General features: G+C 45.5%; 1 protein-coding gene across 1 annotated transcript in view; it reads right to left on the bottom strand.

Annotated features, from left to right (window-relative positions):
* MOGAT2 (monoacylglycerol O-acyltransferase 2) overlaps window positions 1-11,660 on the bottom strand; it is a 28,174-nt gene extending 16,514 nt beyond the window's left edge. Inside the window, exons 1-2 of the mRNA XM_009098895.4 lie at window positions 11,567-11,660; window positions 1,572-1,750 (exon numbers count right to left, since the gene is read on the bottom strand). Of these exons, the coding sequence (XP_009097143.1) occupies window positions 1,572-1,750; window positions 11,567-11,660 (273 nt within the window). The remainder of the gene's footprint in view (window positions 1-1,571; window positions 1,751-11,566) is intronic.
* Between the last annotated feature and the right edge of the window lie 5,749 nt (window positions 11,661-17,409).

Here is a 17,409-nt window from a genome sequence, read left to right as displayed (position 1 = left end):
ACACATTGGATTAAACAAGACATCCTTGCAATGTGTCCTTCACAGATAAATGTCTGCTTTCTAACACTTCAAATTGCATTAGAAAGTTCATTTCTTGGCTGATTTCATTATCAAACGGACCTTAAAATTCCACTCCCTGCCATGGGAATGGACACATTCCACTAGACCTGGTTGCTCCACGCCCTGTCCAACCTGGCCCTGGACACTTTCAGGGATGGGGCACCAAAGCTTCTCTGGGCAACCTGTACCAGGGCCTCACCACCATCACAGCCAAGAATTTTTTCCAAATATCCCATCTAAATCTACCTTCTTACAGTTTGAAACCATTCCCCCTTTTTCCATCATTATAGTTCCTGATGAACAGTGTCTCTCTGTCTTCCCTTCAGATACTGGAAGTGCTGTGAGGTATCCGCACAACGTTCTCCAAGATAAACAGCCCCAGCTTTCTCAGCTGTCTCCATATGGCAGGTGCTCCTGTCCCCTTACTGACTTCGTGGCCTCCTCTGGACTTGCCCCAGAAGTGCCATTTAACCTTCTTATGATGGGGCTCCAGAACTGTGCACTGTATTCCAGGTGTGATCTTATGAGAACAGAAAAGAGAGTTATTTCTGTTTGAGCAGCAAAGCTGATGGGCATTTCATCCCTGGTCCTCACTTTGCTCTGGCTCCCCCTAATTCTTATCCCAGGCCCTACTCCATGCAGGATTGACTCTCAGGCTGGGTTCTTATTTTTTCCTTTTGGCTGGTGGGTTCTTTGGCTTTTTGGGCTCCCAACTTCTTTATCCTGGACTGCAGCACTCAGCTTCTGACTCCAGGTGTTCTCTGACCAGCTGGGTGCATCCCATCTGAGTTCTCTCAACAGGCAATGTATTCCTAAAGGAATTATCTTAGAAATTACCATTGCCTGGTCTGTCCTTGAAGCTCTCTTCCTTGCACAACTCATGAGCTCTTCTCTTGCATTGCTCAGATTTGTATCAACTTGTGATGGCTCTGAGGCAGTACTTGCTGCTGCTCCATGCATCCACACCATGCCAAGGGGACACCAGATAAAAGAGGGCAAAGGCCAGCCACATGCATTAAATAAATCAGGGAATGTCACAGAAGTCCCTCTCAAGAGAACAGCAGCTCTCTGAGACTTCCCAGTGCACCCCCAGCTTTACCCATCCATCCCTCTCCTCAGAAAAACGGGATGCTGACATTGCAGACCATCCAGGATCTCTTGGATTTTGGTTAAAACTTGGTGCTATGGCCACTGGGTAGATTCTAAGCGACCTTAATGGCAGGAGTGTTGCAATATAGACATGGAAAACAAAAGTGAGGTTTCCCTAGCAGCTGGAATGCAGCAAGATTAAACAGGTATGGAAAAGCCAGATGATTGAAGCATGCTGTTTGTAAAAATGGTAATCCCCATTTGTTACTGTGTCTGAGTAATCTGGGAGCTGGGAAGATTATCCTTCAACACCAAGTTCCCAGCATCCCATGCCATGACTGCTGGCCCCAGACTGTATCCAAACTCCAAGGACAAAGCTGGTCCCTGAAACACTGCAGAACCAATGGACTGGTGGCACTTACCGTGATGGGGAAATAGTCCCTCATGTACCTCCAAATGACGCAGTTCCGGAAGACGTGGATCCGCCGCCCACCCTTGCAGGGTTTCTCCCTGTCTGTAAACCACCATGCAGCATAGAGGGCACTGACCAGCCAGAAACGAGTGAAGAGGAGGGCGATGAAGACAGCAGTACAGCACTGTGCTGAAAGAAAAGCCAGCAGTGACTTGATAGTTGGATTAGGTGGACTTTGGGAGGAATGGTTCATTTGGAGAGGCATTTTGGTCCTGGGATGGAGCCTCCACTGGGCTTGCTGCTGAATTTATCAGTGTGAAGGCACCTCTGATGCAGAGGTGATTTCTATCTGCCCCAGGAACCTGAAAAGACACCAAGCACCTCCCTTGTAGCAAGCACCAATTTCTCCAAAGGCCACCATGTCCCTCTCTTCCCAAAAGACTGATGAATCTCATTCCATTCACAGTGTTCTCATGGATCAGCTCTCTATCCCTTTGCTGTCTTGCTTTTCTCTGGAGTCAGATTGATCTCTGCAACGATAATGGCCTTGTTTTATCCCAAAACTCCTGTTAATACTCCTGGATGACACCTGATATTTTGCAATGGCAGCAAAAAGTGTCCTATGTCCAGTCCCCAATAGCTTTATCTTAAGCTAATGATTCCCCATTTAAATTGTGTCCACGATATATACCCATAGATAAGATTTTACTCTTTAGTGAGTTTTTTATTATTGATTTTGGACCCTTTCCTCCACTTCTAATCTTGGACTCCACAGGACTTTCAGTTCTTTCAACTTGATGTCATGATGGATTTTTTAAGAAGGCTCTGTTTCATTCTTTATGACTTCCATGACTCAGGACTTTCTCCAGTTAGTGCCAGCTTTCACCTCTACCTCCCACCTCCCTTATACCCTATGTTTTGGCATATAAACAAAAGAACAAAAGCATTTGTGCAAACAAACATCACTTGGTACATAAAATCCCACCCAAGCCCAACACTGTGTGTCTGCAGATACTGGAAAATGGTGACAGCCACCAAGCTGCCACCTGGCAAAGCAGATGCGCGCCTGGGAAGAGCTGCGTCCTCCCCAGCTGTCCCTCTGGAACCCTTGGTATTGCTTTTGAAGGGAAGGACTGAGCTGAAGAAAACCCAAAGGTTCATCCAAGTCCTTTGCCTTCCCCAGCTCATGGATTATATAATGTTTTGTATATTTTGTTCTACTTTGGGTCTTCATTTCAGATCTTCCACCCAGGGCTGGAAGATATGAGGGTGGAGATGCCCTGCTCAGCTTCAGCTGTGATATAGATGCATCCACAACCTCCTGCTCTGAGACATCTTTTCCTTTGGCAAATCACCTGATACCTGCACTCTCCACCTTCTCTCAGCTAAGGCCTGTCAGAGACATGGAATAGGATGCTCTCATCTAAGACCTTCAAATACCTCCTGTTTGCTTTCACTTAAGGATAAATAAGTAGATCATGTTTGTAGCATTTTTCTTCGTGATAAGTCACCTTGATTACAAAACTTTGCATGAAAAAAGCAAATCCTTGCCCTTTTTTAGAACACTGTCATGATGGTACCAATAATTCCTATGGGGGAAAAAAGTGCAATAGTCTAACAGGATCCTAAATCCCCTTAAAGCTGAAATGGGATTGCATGTCTTTCTATACGTAGAGACACTGCAGCAAGCTCCTGGGTAGGCACTAAGAATTTTGCAGTGGGGAAAAAAACTGCAGCTCTCGGCAAAGCAACAGGTCTAACCTGTAATGCATCGTGTGGGTCAGAAAGAACCGCTGTTCACACCTGGTGCCACAATTTTAATGGAATCATAAAAGTCCCCTCAGATCTGGCCTTGGACACTTCCAAGCATCTGGCAGTCACAGTTTCTCTGGGCAGCCTGTGCCAGGGCCTCACCATCATGACAGCCAAGAATTTCTTCCCAATATCCCATCTAGCCCTGCCCTCTGGCAGTGGGACACCATTGCCTCTTGTCCTGTCCCTCCAGGCCCTTGTCCAAAATCCCTCTCCAGCCCTCTCTCATCCCTCTCCCTCTCTCTCTCTCTTCCAGGCCCTATAGCACTGGAAGAGACTCTTAGGTCTTCCCAGAGCCTTCCCTTCTCCAAGCTGAACACCCCCAGATCTCCCAGCCTGACTCCAGAAGAGAGGGGCTCCAGCCCTTGAAGCATCTCCAAGGCCTCCTCTGGACCCGCTCCAGCTGGAGTCTCAGAAAAGTGGAATGGAGCGAGAGAATCCCCTCCCTCAACCTGCTGCTCACGCTTCATTTTCAAATGCCATCGACACAGACTTTGTAACTCTCAAGAACTGTATAGAACATGAACTGCAGCTCCAGGGTCCACATGATAAATAAACACAATTTTACGCCACCTAGGAGCCCAGTCATCAGGTCTGCTGCAAAACTACAGTGCCTAATTCTCTTTTTATCATACTGTGCAAAGCTCAAAGTACATTCTGCAAAGTGAAGGAGTAGTTCTGGACCAAATCCATGCTTTATCTCACAATTATATAATTATTAATTTCTTCCTTAATTAATTTGCAATTCAATTTCTTTTTTTACCAGAGCAAAATTTGCACTCAGTGACCTTCACTCAATTTCAAGATTTGGGGGGTTTTTTGTCCTTTTGAAACCTTTTGATGCTCTGTGGGAAAGGGGCCCATTCCTGTCCGAGAATGGACCGTCAGTCTGAAAGTTACTGTGGATGGCACCGAAGAGACAGGAAGGTTCCAGAAAATGTACAGTTATATCTGCATCCAAACGAATTCCAGCCTTAGGCAGGCACCTGATTATTTATGGTCTGTAATTTGGTGAGGAGGAACAACTCCATACCACTGTCTGGACACCGAGACTTTGTGGGCCACCAGTGGCCGGAAATATTCCACAGAGTGGAAATTAGTGTGTTCCAAAAGTCATGCCAGGTCCCCAGACTAAGTCCACCACCACCGGTCCCACTGCTCAGGAGAACTGGGCAGGTGTGAGTTGCAAACATGTCTGGGGTTGCAAACAGACATGAACCTCATCTCCTCTTTCTGCAGGTCTGGATATAACTCCTCCAGAACTTTACACTAATATTTACACAAAAAATTTTGAAAGCAAATCAAATCACATCGAATTTGATCCCTTACTGTCCTGAAACACCCTTGGAACCCCAAGAATTAGAGTCCTGGGTTCTGTGAAATTGGATTTTTGTTTTGATTTTAAATGCACAGATAGGAATCAGTCTAAAAATGTTTTCCCTATCACCCTGTGTAAAAGAATCAAATCTTTTGCTGCAATTATACTTCTGGCAGCCTGTCTAAATCCAGTAATGCCTCTGCCCCTGCAGCTGCCATCAGGAATGTTTTAATTTATGAAGATCAAGCCTGAGCCTTTTAGGCCTTTTAACTAAAAGATTCTTTTTAGGATAGGTATATATGTGATTATTTTGATGATGATTGTAATGATCATGATACCTTTCAATGTGTGTATAGATTAATTATTAAAGCCATTAAAGGAGAAGTTTTGATTGAAAGGAAAGGGGGAGAGGTTGGGATATTGGGAGACACAAGACAGATGATGTATTTTGGACCTGGTTAACCTAAGAGATTTGATAACAGGATGCCTTGGCAAAAGCAAATGGAACTTTGAAAATTAGACCTAGATTGCAAGAAGATTCAATCAGACTGGTTTACCGGAAAAAGGAAATCTCATAAACTCTGCAAGCTAAACTCTGCAAGCAAGAGATGTTGTGATATGCATAAGTTTGTGGATGTGATTTTAACCTAATCATTGTAGTACACATTACTAGTCTCCCTAAAATAGTATATAAGCATTTGTATCCCACAATAAATTGGGATTCTGATCACTGACTCAGTCTTCCCCATCTGTCTCCATTGCTGACATCTGGACTCTATATATGGGTGCTGTAACCCAATGGCATATGCTAAATTGCTATAAAATAGCTTAAGCCCTTACACAGAGCTCTTTCAAGGCAGACAAGGGCTCTAAGAGCAGGGTTAAGGGCATCATGCAAGTCATTGCAGATTCATCAGTTCTGTTATCTGAAAACAGATAATTCTGAGCTGGGCTGAGATTAGCTGCTGCACTGCCTACACTGTCATGGAAAGTGGAGACTGCTTTAAACCAAAACTAAAATCAAAGGGTTCCTGGCAAGAAGGAATGCAATATGCAGACCCTAAATCTTGCACTTTCTGATGAGTCCAGATTCAGGAAGGTTTCTCTATAGTTGTCCATAGTGAGATTTGGCTCTGGATGAAGCATTCATAGGATGGTCCTGGACTCTGCAGTGCGCCTGTTGAGCAGGGGTGCAGCAACTTTTCATGGTCTAGGACCCAGCATCTCACATCTCCATGGCTGTATGAGACTCAGCAAAGACACATCCATGTGTATTTGATGGTTTGTTTGTTTGTTTTCCCACAGGTCAGATGGCTTCCTGGGCTGGATTCCTTCAAAGAAGCTCATAGCTTCTTTGCTTCAGAGAAGCAAAAATGAAGTGGTGGGTTTCTTATGATGAATTTTGCTGTGAGGTGTAAATCCCTCTCTGGACAAGAAAATGACCATATCACAGAGAGCACAAATATGCCATGGGCTCCAGGTAAGCCGTGGGTTCCAAAGGAGCCACATGTTTCAAAGCACACGGAGAACTTCTCTGGCTAAGTCTAAGCAGGGACTGTGTCCCATCAAAGTGCTCCTAACCCAAAATTTGTTAATTCAGCCTGAAATAGGGAAAACTGCAGCCCACAGAAAGAGATTTTTGTTATCACAACAGCCTGAAAGTAAGTCAGATTCATACTGCACTTGCCAGTAGGGCTTGCAAGATCATTGCAGAATCACAGAATGCATTGGGTTAGAGGGATCTTAAAGACCATCCAGTTCCAACTGCCTTGCCATAGGCAGGGATACCTCCCACTAAACCAGGTTGTTCAAAGTCCCATCCAAACTGGCCTTGAATGCTTCCAAGACACACGTTGCTGAGGTCCTCAGTGCCAGCCTGGAGTCCTGATTGTGGCCACCCACACAGATAGTGCACCCTTGGGCACAGCTGATGTGGGAAGGCTGTGGACTACACTCAGCTGCCAGGGAAGCCTAATCATGCTGGTACCACATGCCCTTTGAGCCAACCCTGATTACTTGAAGGTTCAAAGTCTGGGTGTGGCATGCTGGGTCTGCAGAGGCAACATGCCCAGATCTACTGGCCCTGCACTGGGTTTGTTTGCCATGGTTCAGCTCTGCACTCTTAGTTCTGCATGGGTGCATCTGGATGGGTGTCAATGCCCAGTGGAGAGTGGGAATGAGAGAGGCAGAAGGAAGCAGTGCAGCAGGCTTGGGAACCAGCCTGCTGATTTCAGTTTTCTGCAGTAGCCTGGTTCCACTCTATTACAAGGAGGCACTGATCAGTACTCAGATCATGTACTGGGAAGGCAATAGGGTCCCCACTCCATGCCCTGCAACCCATTCTTACAACCTGCACTCCTCCTCCAGCAGCTGTCAACCTCTGAAATAAATAGAACCTTTTGTCTCCATGCTCTTGTCAGGAGCCTCCTCAAGAAAACTGGCAGTATGGACAATGCCTGCCTGCGGCAAGGGATGCTGGAGCAGAGCTCCTTGCTGGCAGAGGGGCCAAGCTGCTGCCCTCACCCAGCATCCTGCAGGGATAAATGAGTCCCTCCCACAGTGCTTGGCTTCTCAGGGGATGCATTTGCACAACCATAGCAACAGCTGCCTGCAGTCAGTGCTGCTGGGATCTCTGGCCTCTGCAAAGGGCTGCACAGTGGCCAAATGGGTGTTCAGAAGCTCTCTTCTGGCAGCAGAAGCACAAGCCTGTCTCCCAAGCAAAGGAGCTAAATCCTGCCCACAGAAAGTCTGAGCTCCATGCCTGAAGATTATAATAGTGAAACAAGGGGTGTTTGGCAGCTGATGGGATGAAAATAAGGGTATCTCTTAGCATCTAGCTTATGCAGTTGTTAAACTGGGATATTTTGGGTGGAAAGCTCCAGGCTTAAAGAAACTTTGTAAAATGAACCAAAACAGCTGGAATGTCTTCATAAGGTTTTGTTACTACCTTTCTAATGCACCTCTTAAGAGCATTTCTTAACTGGTTTCGGTTTCAGATTGTATCACCAAAGGAAACCCAAACCAAACCCCAAAACAAATCAAACCAAACAAAACATGCAAAACCCCAAACAAACAAACAAACAACAACAAAAAACTCGCAAAAACACATTAAAAAACCCAAACAACAAATCAAGTTCTTCCTGGGGAAGATGATTAGCTCTTGAAGGTCAGCCAGGGGTGGAGGAGTGGGTTTGGGTCTCATCCTCATTCAGAGCAAGCTGCATTTCCCTGCAGGAGGTAGAGCCTGTGTTTGCAAGTAACTCCTACAACTGCAGAGGATTCCTCCCTCCCGGCCATTTGCTGTCATTCTGCTGGCTCAAGAAGTTACTTCCATTTCTGGAAAGTCAAGTGCCAGCTTGCTCCCAATACCAAGAAGGGAAAAACCTCAAGTACAAATTGTTTTATTGGAAAACATTGTTGAAGCTCCAAAAGCCCCAACTGCATCCATGCTGAGAATGGGGATGTGCTGTTGGATCACCTGTTAACCCTGTGACCACAGCTCTACCGCATCCCAACTGCATCATGGACTGTGGAAGGAAATGCAGATGCAGGGACAGAGAGGGAAGCATGGAGCACTCCAAAATGTCCCATTCTGGTCAGCTGTGTCCAAGACTGCATGGCTCTTGCCAGATTTTCGTCTGTCTTGCCAGGATACGTCGGTGTCTCCTCCTGCCAGGTGTTCTCTGGTGGCAAAAGGTTGATCACATGTGGGATCTCTTCTTCACTAGAAGGTTGATCACATGTGGGATCTCTTCTGCTCAGGGAGACCCCCAGGGTTTATAACACAAGTACACAATGGCACCAAGGATGGCTGTTTGGCACTTTTTTTCCAAAAAAAAGGTAGCTTCATCTATCCTGGTGACCAGCAGTGGCCCCTGGCCTCTTGAATTGCACAAACTGGGATAAGGTGTAGTTCAGAAGAGTGATACTTATGGAAGGAATGAGGGATTTGTCTTTACAAAGAAACGGTGAGTCTGCTAGTAGATAAAACTAGCACTGAGAGAACTAAATAAAACAATGGGAAAGATTCCACTGATTGATAAATGGAATGAGAGATTTGTCTTTACAAATAAACTGTAGGTCTGCTGATAAATAAAATTGGATACTGAGAGATGAAAGAAACAATGGGAACAACCATAAATTCCATAGGAATTCCACTGATTGGTACAAGGGAAAAAAAGGGCCGGGGAGAATACATTAGAAGGGTTGTCTTAGGTATCAGGTGTTTCAGGAAGTCTTTACCTCTCAAGTACCTCAGCCAATAGGGAAAGAGAGAGGGAAATGTGCTCAGGCAATTAGGATAAAAAGGAGGCTATGTCCTCTAAAATTTTGAGAGACGCCAGGAAAATGCTCCCTTTATTCAAATAAAGTTACAGGACTCCTCTGTCTCCTTTTTGGACATAAACCTCTGGTGTTTGTGGAGTAATTTTCCTGACAGCATGAGCCAATCATACACCAAGAAATATTCAAAGAGCAACTCTGTCTGGACCATAATTGCACAGTCCTCTGGTCCATCAGATACTGGTGCAAAGGTGGCCATTCAGGCTCCGGTCTGTAGCAGATTTTGGAAGGGTCCATCTCAGAAACTGAGTGGGAGTCTGAAGCACAGCCTATGTTTTTGTGCAGGTATAGTTCTGGAGATGTTTGTGTACAAAGATCTGCTGTGTTTTGGGCTAGTCAGCGACTGTCTTGCCACAGCAAAGGCAGAGCTTTGCTCACATCCCATCTGAGATTCACAACTGGCATAACAATGGGAAGCTCTCTGATGTTTCCTTTCAGCTTGGCTCCTGATGGGCTGTAAATGGCCCCAGACAATTTACACTGATAACCTGCCTCTGATATTTTTGTTTCTATAAAACTAGGAAACATTGCAATGTTCCAGCCTGATGGGCTGTAAATGTCCCCAGGCAGTTTGCACTCCCTGATAATGTGCCTCTGTGGCTCCCATCATCATTTCCCTGTGCATCCTATCCAAAACAGCATGTGTGTCATTTCCATCAGCACCTGATGCCCTCCACCAGGCAGTGACTTTGTCTGCATCTCAGTCTGCTGATGTGTTTTTTTTCCTCGAACTGTTTGGGTTTTCTTGGAAAAATGACCTTTTAGAATGTGCAAGGGCATCTGTAAAAAGTGAAGTGTCTGTTCCCAGGGCTAGAAAAGCAGAGTCACCAGTACTCCTCCTACGGTACTGTTCCTCAAGCATGGTAATTCTATTTCTCATTCCTAACACCAAGCAGAGCAACAGCTTAAACCACAAAAACTCTAAACCTAAAGAGCAAGAGAAGTGGAAAACCCCATCCTGGTTTAGATGCTGCATAAGGCCTGTAAATGTTCTCATGCATGGGCAATCAGCCATACACTTCCTTAGTGCCACCCTGCTCTGATCAGATGGTGAGAAGAAGCCAAAAACGCTGGAACAGATTGCTCAAAAAAGTTGTGGCTGCTCCATCCCTGGGGCCATGTTCAAGGCCTTGTTGGATGGGGCTTGGAGCAACCCAGTCTAGTCGAAGGTGTCCTTGCCCATGGCAGGGGATGGAACAGGATGATCTTTCAGGTCTCTGTCAACCAAACCACTTTGGTTTGTATTGTATTTGGATTGTATGATTATGCTAAAGGCACCATGGTATGGTACAAACCAGAGCAAGTCCAGTATTTTGCAGCCCCCAAAATCCCCACTGACTTTGAGCAGAACCCCAAGTGGTGGTTCCTTGTCAAGCACCTCCTGTGCAACAATAATCAGGATGTTTTGGAAGCTGATTGATAAGGTACCTGATAAACCTTCTTCTCCTGGCATCCTCACATGAAGCCAGGGCACCTTTCAGACAAACTTAAGCTAATGGAGACCATCCAGGGACATTTATGTCTCTGCAGGATCTGATGACAAAGGTGGACTGGCTTCTTTTCTCAGACCACCAGCTGACATCTCATCACGTGCTGTCTGTACACATTCTCCCCCACGCCCTGTACACACATATCCACCAATTCTTTGAGGAAATAATGCTATGGCATTGTGAGAACAGCATGGCAAAGCTCAGGGCAAGACCTTTTAGAAGTGCACCGTGGGTTTAATTAGGGAAAACACACCCTACAGTGGTAGCAATCCCAAAGGCAGGCACCTAACTCCTTGGTAATCACTGACTAGAGTCAGAGGAAGGGGATAGCAGCTCATCCCATTGCTCCCAGGAGATCACTGACAAAAGCTGGAATGAAGTGAAAATGAAGAAAAAAAATCAGATAGGAGGTCCACATCTTCTTAGGAGGCTTTTTCCTCCATTTTATAGGAATGGAAATGCCCTGGGATAAAGGTAGGTGAGACTCCATCTCCAAAGCCAGAGCCAGACCACACTTGCAGCTCCCTCTGTGTAGAGTGTTCAGCTCCACACTACCCCAGGGAGATGCAGGAAAGCTCTATTTACTCTGGCTATTCCAGGCATTCCCTCTGCTTTGCAGGAGATGTCCTGGCACCAATCCCTCCCATGCCTAACATCTGTCACAGGGACAAGAGAATATGACAACACTGCAGGTGACAATTTAAAGGGGAGTTTTAGTGGCCTCTCACATCTTAAATAATTTTATAATCATGCACAGCTTCTGCCTGGTGGGTTCACAAGGTTCAGCCTGGGGCGTTCTCATTTTCCTTGCCAAATGTGCTTATGATTCATGTACATTGTGGGAACATTTTGAGGCCAAATGGGACAGGAGCCAAAGCAAATCCATATCAGAGTGCTGCATAAAAATGTAAGGGATTGTAAGTGGATGATCTTTAAGGTCTCTTCCATCCCAAACCGTAGTGCAATTCTCAACCCAAACCATACTGCAATTCTATGGAAAGCTTCTCTGGCTTCTCAGAAAAAGGAAAAAGAGATGTCTCTTACCTAGACCCAGGAAGCTGCAGACCCATTGAGCCACTGCTGCTGTCTGAAGCCTTCTCTGAAGTGGCACAGACAGCGGAGCAAACTCAACTTTCATCTTGGCCTCTGCATGCGTGTCTTGCAAGGAGAAGGAAGCAAGTAGTGAATGCAAAGTGCAAAGTCGCCGGTCAATATCTGCCCAGTGTTACAGTAGAAGGGATTGTGCAACATAGTCACAGTGGTGGCTGCGCACAGCACCATTCCATATGGGGAGCAGAGGGAGGTGCCGTGGACTTTATACCATCATGACTCACAACATTGTTCGATGGTGACAATTTCACGCTTCTGACACCCAAATCTGGAAAGTAAACTCCATTCAGGACCCAATCCCACTTTCAAAAGATCCTGTCTCTTTCAAATTTTGCAATATTTGGATATTGGCAGAGACAATGAGGCATTCATGCCTGTGAGCCAGTTTTATTTTCCCCCTTCCCCTACAAATCACCCTGTGCACTGCAGGAAGGAAGGAACAGAAGGGATGAGCACAGACAGGTCACTTTTGTTCACAAGTGATGAGTTGTTGATGGGTTTCAGTCTCAGCCAAGGGGGGGGGGGGAGGTAACACAAGAGTGTTTCACTGCTGAGCACAGGGTACATGAGCCTCATGCCTCTGCCAAGACATGGATGGATGGTGGATGGATGGGGCATATGAGTTTTCCTGTGCATCCTTGTACACATTTATATAGAGAAAGGAAACAGTACTCCAGATTTGCATTTGTATCTCCACGCAGGTGTGCAGTCTGAGCCTCTGCCTTGTCATGTGCAAAGAGATGCAATGGACTATGTGGGGAAAAAAAATTAGAAATTTTGGGGGAAAAAATCCTCAAGGAACTGACAAGCCCCTAGGTAAGCAACAAAATAATCTCATTGGAGGGCTGGGAAAACCAAAGGTCTCATTGTAACCAGGATTGAGAATAATACTGTGAACAGATTGCACTGAACAATGAGCACTGTGAGAGGACTGGCAATGTAAAAGGCTTCACTCACATGTCTAAGGGGCATTTCAAATCCCAAGGTCACTGCAGCCAAGAAGTACAGGATAAAATTAATAACAACCTTTGACAGAAGCAAATCAGAGTTGTTAGCTTAAAAATAATCCCTCCCCTTGTCAGGCCTAGGAGGATGCTGGGCTACAAGGCATCTCTTAGACTCAGTTTTCCCAAATCACTAGGATAACAGGGCTCTGGTGAAACCCCAAGGGATCTCTTCTTAAAAGCATTGGTTGCTTTAATTGAGCTAAGACTGGTTTAGATTTCACTCAAATCTCTCCGCATCTTTTGTCTTCTACTGCAAATGTAAAGACCCTGACTGCTTCAAGAAAGCAAAAGAGGTTTCTGATTCTTTCAGCACTGTTACCTGGAGACAGGATGTTTCCTGATGAGAAACCATCAGTGATTCCCAGAATTCTGTAGGGAGATCTCTGGGCCCAGGGCTCCTGGTCTTCCTGGACTGTGTAACACCAGCATTGTCAGAGAGGTGGATGGTGGGACCAAGAAAGGGTTAGATTGGTTATTAGGGAAAATTCCTTCCCTAAAACAGTTTTCAAGCCCTGGAAGGTGCTGCCCATGGAAGACCTGACCCAGGAGTTAAGCAATGCTCAGCTGGGTAATAAATATTTATGTCCTGCCTTGCTGTGGTTATGTCATTTGCTTTTTGTCTACTTTCTTAACTAAGGAGAGAAAAAGAAATACTTATGGAGGACTTGGAAAACTTCTGCTTAATTAAGAGAGAAATCACAGATTTCCACTCAGGAGGAACTGAAAGAGATGCATCTCCTTGCTGAGTATAGATAAAATAGAGCCTGTGACTTAAAATCTCTGAATCACAGAATAATTTAGGTTGGAAAAGATCTCTAAGGTCAGGGAGTCCTACCATTCCACCTGCACTGCCAAGGCCACCACTAACCCATGTCCCCAGGTGCCACATCCACACGCCTGTCAAATCCCTCCAGTAATGGGGACTCTGCCACAGCCCTGAGCAGCCTGTTCCAGGGCTTGACCGCCCTTTTGGGAAACACTTTTTTTCCTGATTTCCAATTTAAACATGCTGTGGCACAACTTGAGGCCTTTTCCTCTGATCCTGTCTCTTGCTCCCTGTGAGAAAACTAACCCTCTCCTGGCTCCACCCTCCTGTCTGGAAGTTATATAGAGAAAGGTGTCCGTCCCCCCCCAGCCTCCTCCTTCCTGTTTTAGGGAAGAGCAGAGTTGTCTCTGAACTCACTAACCATTCAGACATGCCCAAACGCTGAGCTCTGATCTCTGTATCTTATATCCTGATAACCTAGTCAGTCTTATTTCCTAACCCACTCAGGCATTTGCACATGTATGGGCCATGACAAAGCTCCAACCACATTCCCCTTGGCTTTTCCCTTTTCAGTTTCATACAGCCATTAGCTCAATCTCCTATGGCTTGCATTTAGTTTGGGAAAATGAAGTTCCTTTAATCTCGCAATAAGTCATCTTCTGTAACACCTCTGTCAGTGGCCATTGTTACTCAGTGGAGCAATGTCCCTCTCAGAGTATGAACCTGTAAGCCCAGAGTCATGTAACTGTGGGCTTTTCAAGTCACCAGGCTTTTCAAGTCAGCATGTCTTAACATGCCCATGTGACTTGCACATGGACACTGGCCAGGATCCAGGATCAGGGCTGGGAAAGCCTAACACAGAGGATCTGCAGGAAGAAATGTAAGGAACAATGCAGTGGCTGATACAGGGTGCCAGGATACTGCATGGTTGGCAGGAGGAGCTGGCCATGAAGTGGACCTGTGGAATTCCTTGTTGAAGGCCCATCACATATAGACTCCAGCAGAAGAGCTATAAGCACTCTTCAGATCACTGCTGCTGTCTTCCACTCATAGATAATTCCCTTTTATTTACCCCATTCATGTGTATTCCTAGAGCTAATTTACCCTCCAGTGGCCAAAATTATCAGAAAGAAACTGAATGTACACTCTTGGTAGTTGCACAGTGGAACATTGTCCCATTCCTTCCTGGCCCATCACTCCTTCAGTAATAAGTGTTCCTCCCTTGGGGGATTCTCCTCCTTTCTACCACACCAAACCTATGTGATACCATTTCACCAAGCTTGGTCTTTGTCCCTCTCCAGCTCTGAGTGAGGACATGGGTGTGAGAGAAGCTCACTTCTGCCTGGTGGATTTTTTGGGTTTGGGGGTTTTTTAATGCAAATTCTTTCAAATTTTACTTCCCCCTCTACCTGTTACAAAATCACTTCTTCTTATTCTGGCTGTGTTATGCCAGTGATTTTCATTAAAGAATTTGATGTCCTTTAGAGCACTTGATTTATTGGTCAAAAATTTTTTTATGCATTTCAATTAGTCTCTTTATGCAGCACTTTGATATGGATTTGCTTTGGCCCTTGTCCCATTTGGCCTCAAAACACGCTCACAACATACATGAATCTGAAGACAGTGTGGACCAAGGCCCAAAACTGAAGATGATGATAAAAATGGACTAAAATCACAACCAAGGAATATGCATACTCTAAAAGGTGGACCCAAGGAGGGGCCATGTAAAAATATGTAAATTAGTTTGGGAAAAAGTTTATTATGCATAAGGGTCTATGAATATGCAACAGGCTGATGTAAGGGAAAAGGTATTTAAAGGGTATCCCCAAAGAGAACAGTGTGGTTTTGGCTGAGTGCCAGGATGCACCCGGCCAATAACCTTTTCTCTGTGGTCCTTGTCTCCTATTGTCCTTTATTAAACATTTTCAATTTTCTCAGAAGAGTGAACATGTTTTTCACAGACATGTTTAGTGGTGGCCTTGGCAGTGCTGATGGAATGGTTGGACTCAGTGATCACAGGGGACTTTTCCAACCTTAATGATTCTGTGATTCTGTTTCAAAGCCCAGCCTAAGCAGAGATGAGCACATCCTGATGTACAGCAGTATCCCACACACTTACAAAGGTGATACACAGTGCATTGATGCCCCAGAGCACTATGGCTTGGGTCCCAACTTGGGAAATACTGAGCAGCTTCCTAAATCTTTAATTGCAATCCTCACTTTTAATTGCTGTAATAGCAGGATGAATATAGTTCTGGAAGGCAAAGTAATGCTGTGTAAAGACACCTCTAGTTGATATTTATTTATTCTCTTTCCAAAGGTGGCTCTTTGAGCCATCCATCCCCAGCACTGAGTGCTCCAATACCATCCATAAAATGAGTTTCCACAATTTGCCTACAGGTAAGAATGAAATTAAGCCGTTCCAGGCAAAGACAAGCAAAGAAAAAAACCAAACCCAAGCCCAAAATCCTCAGGGCCTAAGAATCAATAAGGGAATACAAAGCATTATAGTAGAGAAACAATCCCCACAGGGATAATCCTGCTTTTCACTGCACTCCCAGCAGCTGCAGTCACTGATGAGTGGGAATTGCTTTTTCTCTTTGTAATTCAGCATTTGGGTGTGTGGATTTCCCAGGTTTTATTTGAGTTCTGCTCCCAGTGGAAATGCTGGCAGTGCAGCAAGGCTGACAAAGGCTGGAGGGCTTCAAGTGTGGATGTGATTTGGGTGCAAATGGATTTTATTGGCACCAGGGAATAAAGACAAAGATGTAGAGAAGAATGGAGGGGTTGAGGGCATGATGGAGGGACAGTGGGAGAATGGGATGGAGTGATGAAGGGATGGAGATAGAGAGGAATGGAGGGATGAATGGAAAGATGGAGGTATGGAGTAATAGAGTGATGGAGGAAGGAAGTGATGGAGAAACAGAGGGAGAAATGGAGTGAGGGAGGGGTGGAGAGACTGATGGCAGAATGGAGAAACAGAGGGATGGCAGAAGGGTTGGAGGGCTGACATGATGGATGGGGTGAAGGTGGATGCAAAGCTAGAAAGGAAGGTGGGATTTGGGGCTGTGAATCCACCCTGGGAATCAGATTTCAGAAAGAGCCGTCAGCAGGAGATGGCTGGGGGGTGTTTTGGTTTGGGTTTGCAACTGCAAAAGAGGCAAAAGGAAATAATAAAGTGTGTGTGTGTGTGTGGGTGGGGGTGTGTGTGTCTGCACATACATGTGCACACATATGCACAGCTCCTATATGTGTACACATGTGAGCAAGTATCTGTGCATGAGTGCATGCACACGGGAGCACACACATGTGGAGTCTCTGTCTGTCTGTCTGCTCACGGGTGCATCTGCTCACGTGTTCACATGCATGTGTACAGCACGTGCACATTTGTGAGACTGGATATGTGTGTGCGCGTATATGTGTGTATGTGTGCATGTGCATCTGTGCATGTGCTTGTGCATACAAATGTGCATATGCAGCATGTGCACATGTGAGTGGATAGACATGTCTAGCTGTGTGTGTGTTCAGATGTGTGTGCATGTTCATATTTATGTCTGTGTGCATGTATGTGTTACCCATGGGAGTGCAGGTGTGCATACTCTTGTGCACGTGTGAGCACGGGGGTGCATTTTCAGTTGTTCATGTGCATGTTTGTGCATGTGTGTACAGGGCGAGTGTAGGGAAGGGAAATATAGGCTGGATATTAGGAAAAAGTTTTTCAGGGAAAGAGTGATAAAGTTCTGGAATGGCCTGCCTGGGGAGGTGGTGGACTCACCATCGCTGGATGTGTTTAAAAAAAAATGGATGTGGCACTTGGTGCCATGGTTTAGTTAAGGTGTTAGGGCATGGGTTGGACTTGATGATCCTGAAGGTCTCTTCCAACCTAGTAATTCTGTGAATTTTGTGACTTTGTGTATGTGTACAGGCTTGAGTCTACGTGCATGTGTTTGGATGTGCTTGCATGCATGTACAGTCATGTGTGTGTACACATGTGCGCACATCTG

This window comes from Serinus canaria, chromosome 1 (assembly GCF_022539315.1).
Source record: "Serinus canaria isolate serCan28SL12 chromosome 1, serCan2020, whole genome shotgun sequence".
NCBI classification, from domain to species: domain Eukaryota; kingdom Metazoa; phylum Chordata; class Aves; order Passeriformes; family Fringillidae; genus Serinus; species Serinus canaria.
Note: the sequence above shows the minus strand (reverse complement) of the source record. Positions and strands in the feature narration are given on the sequence as shown.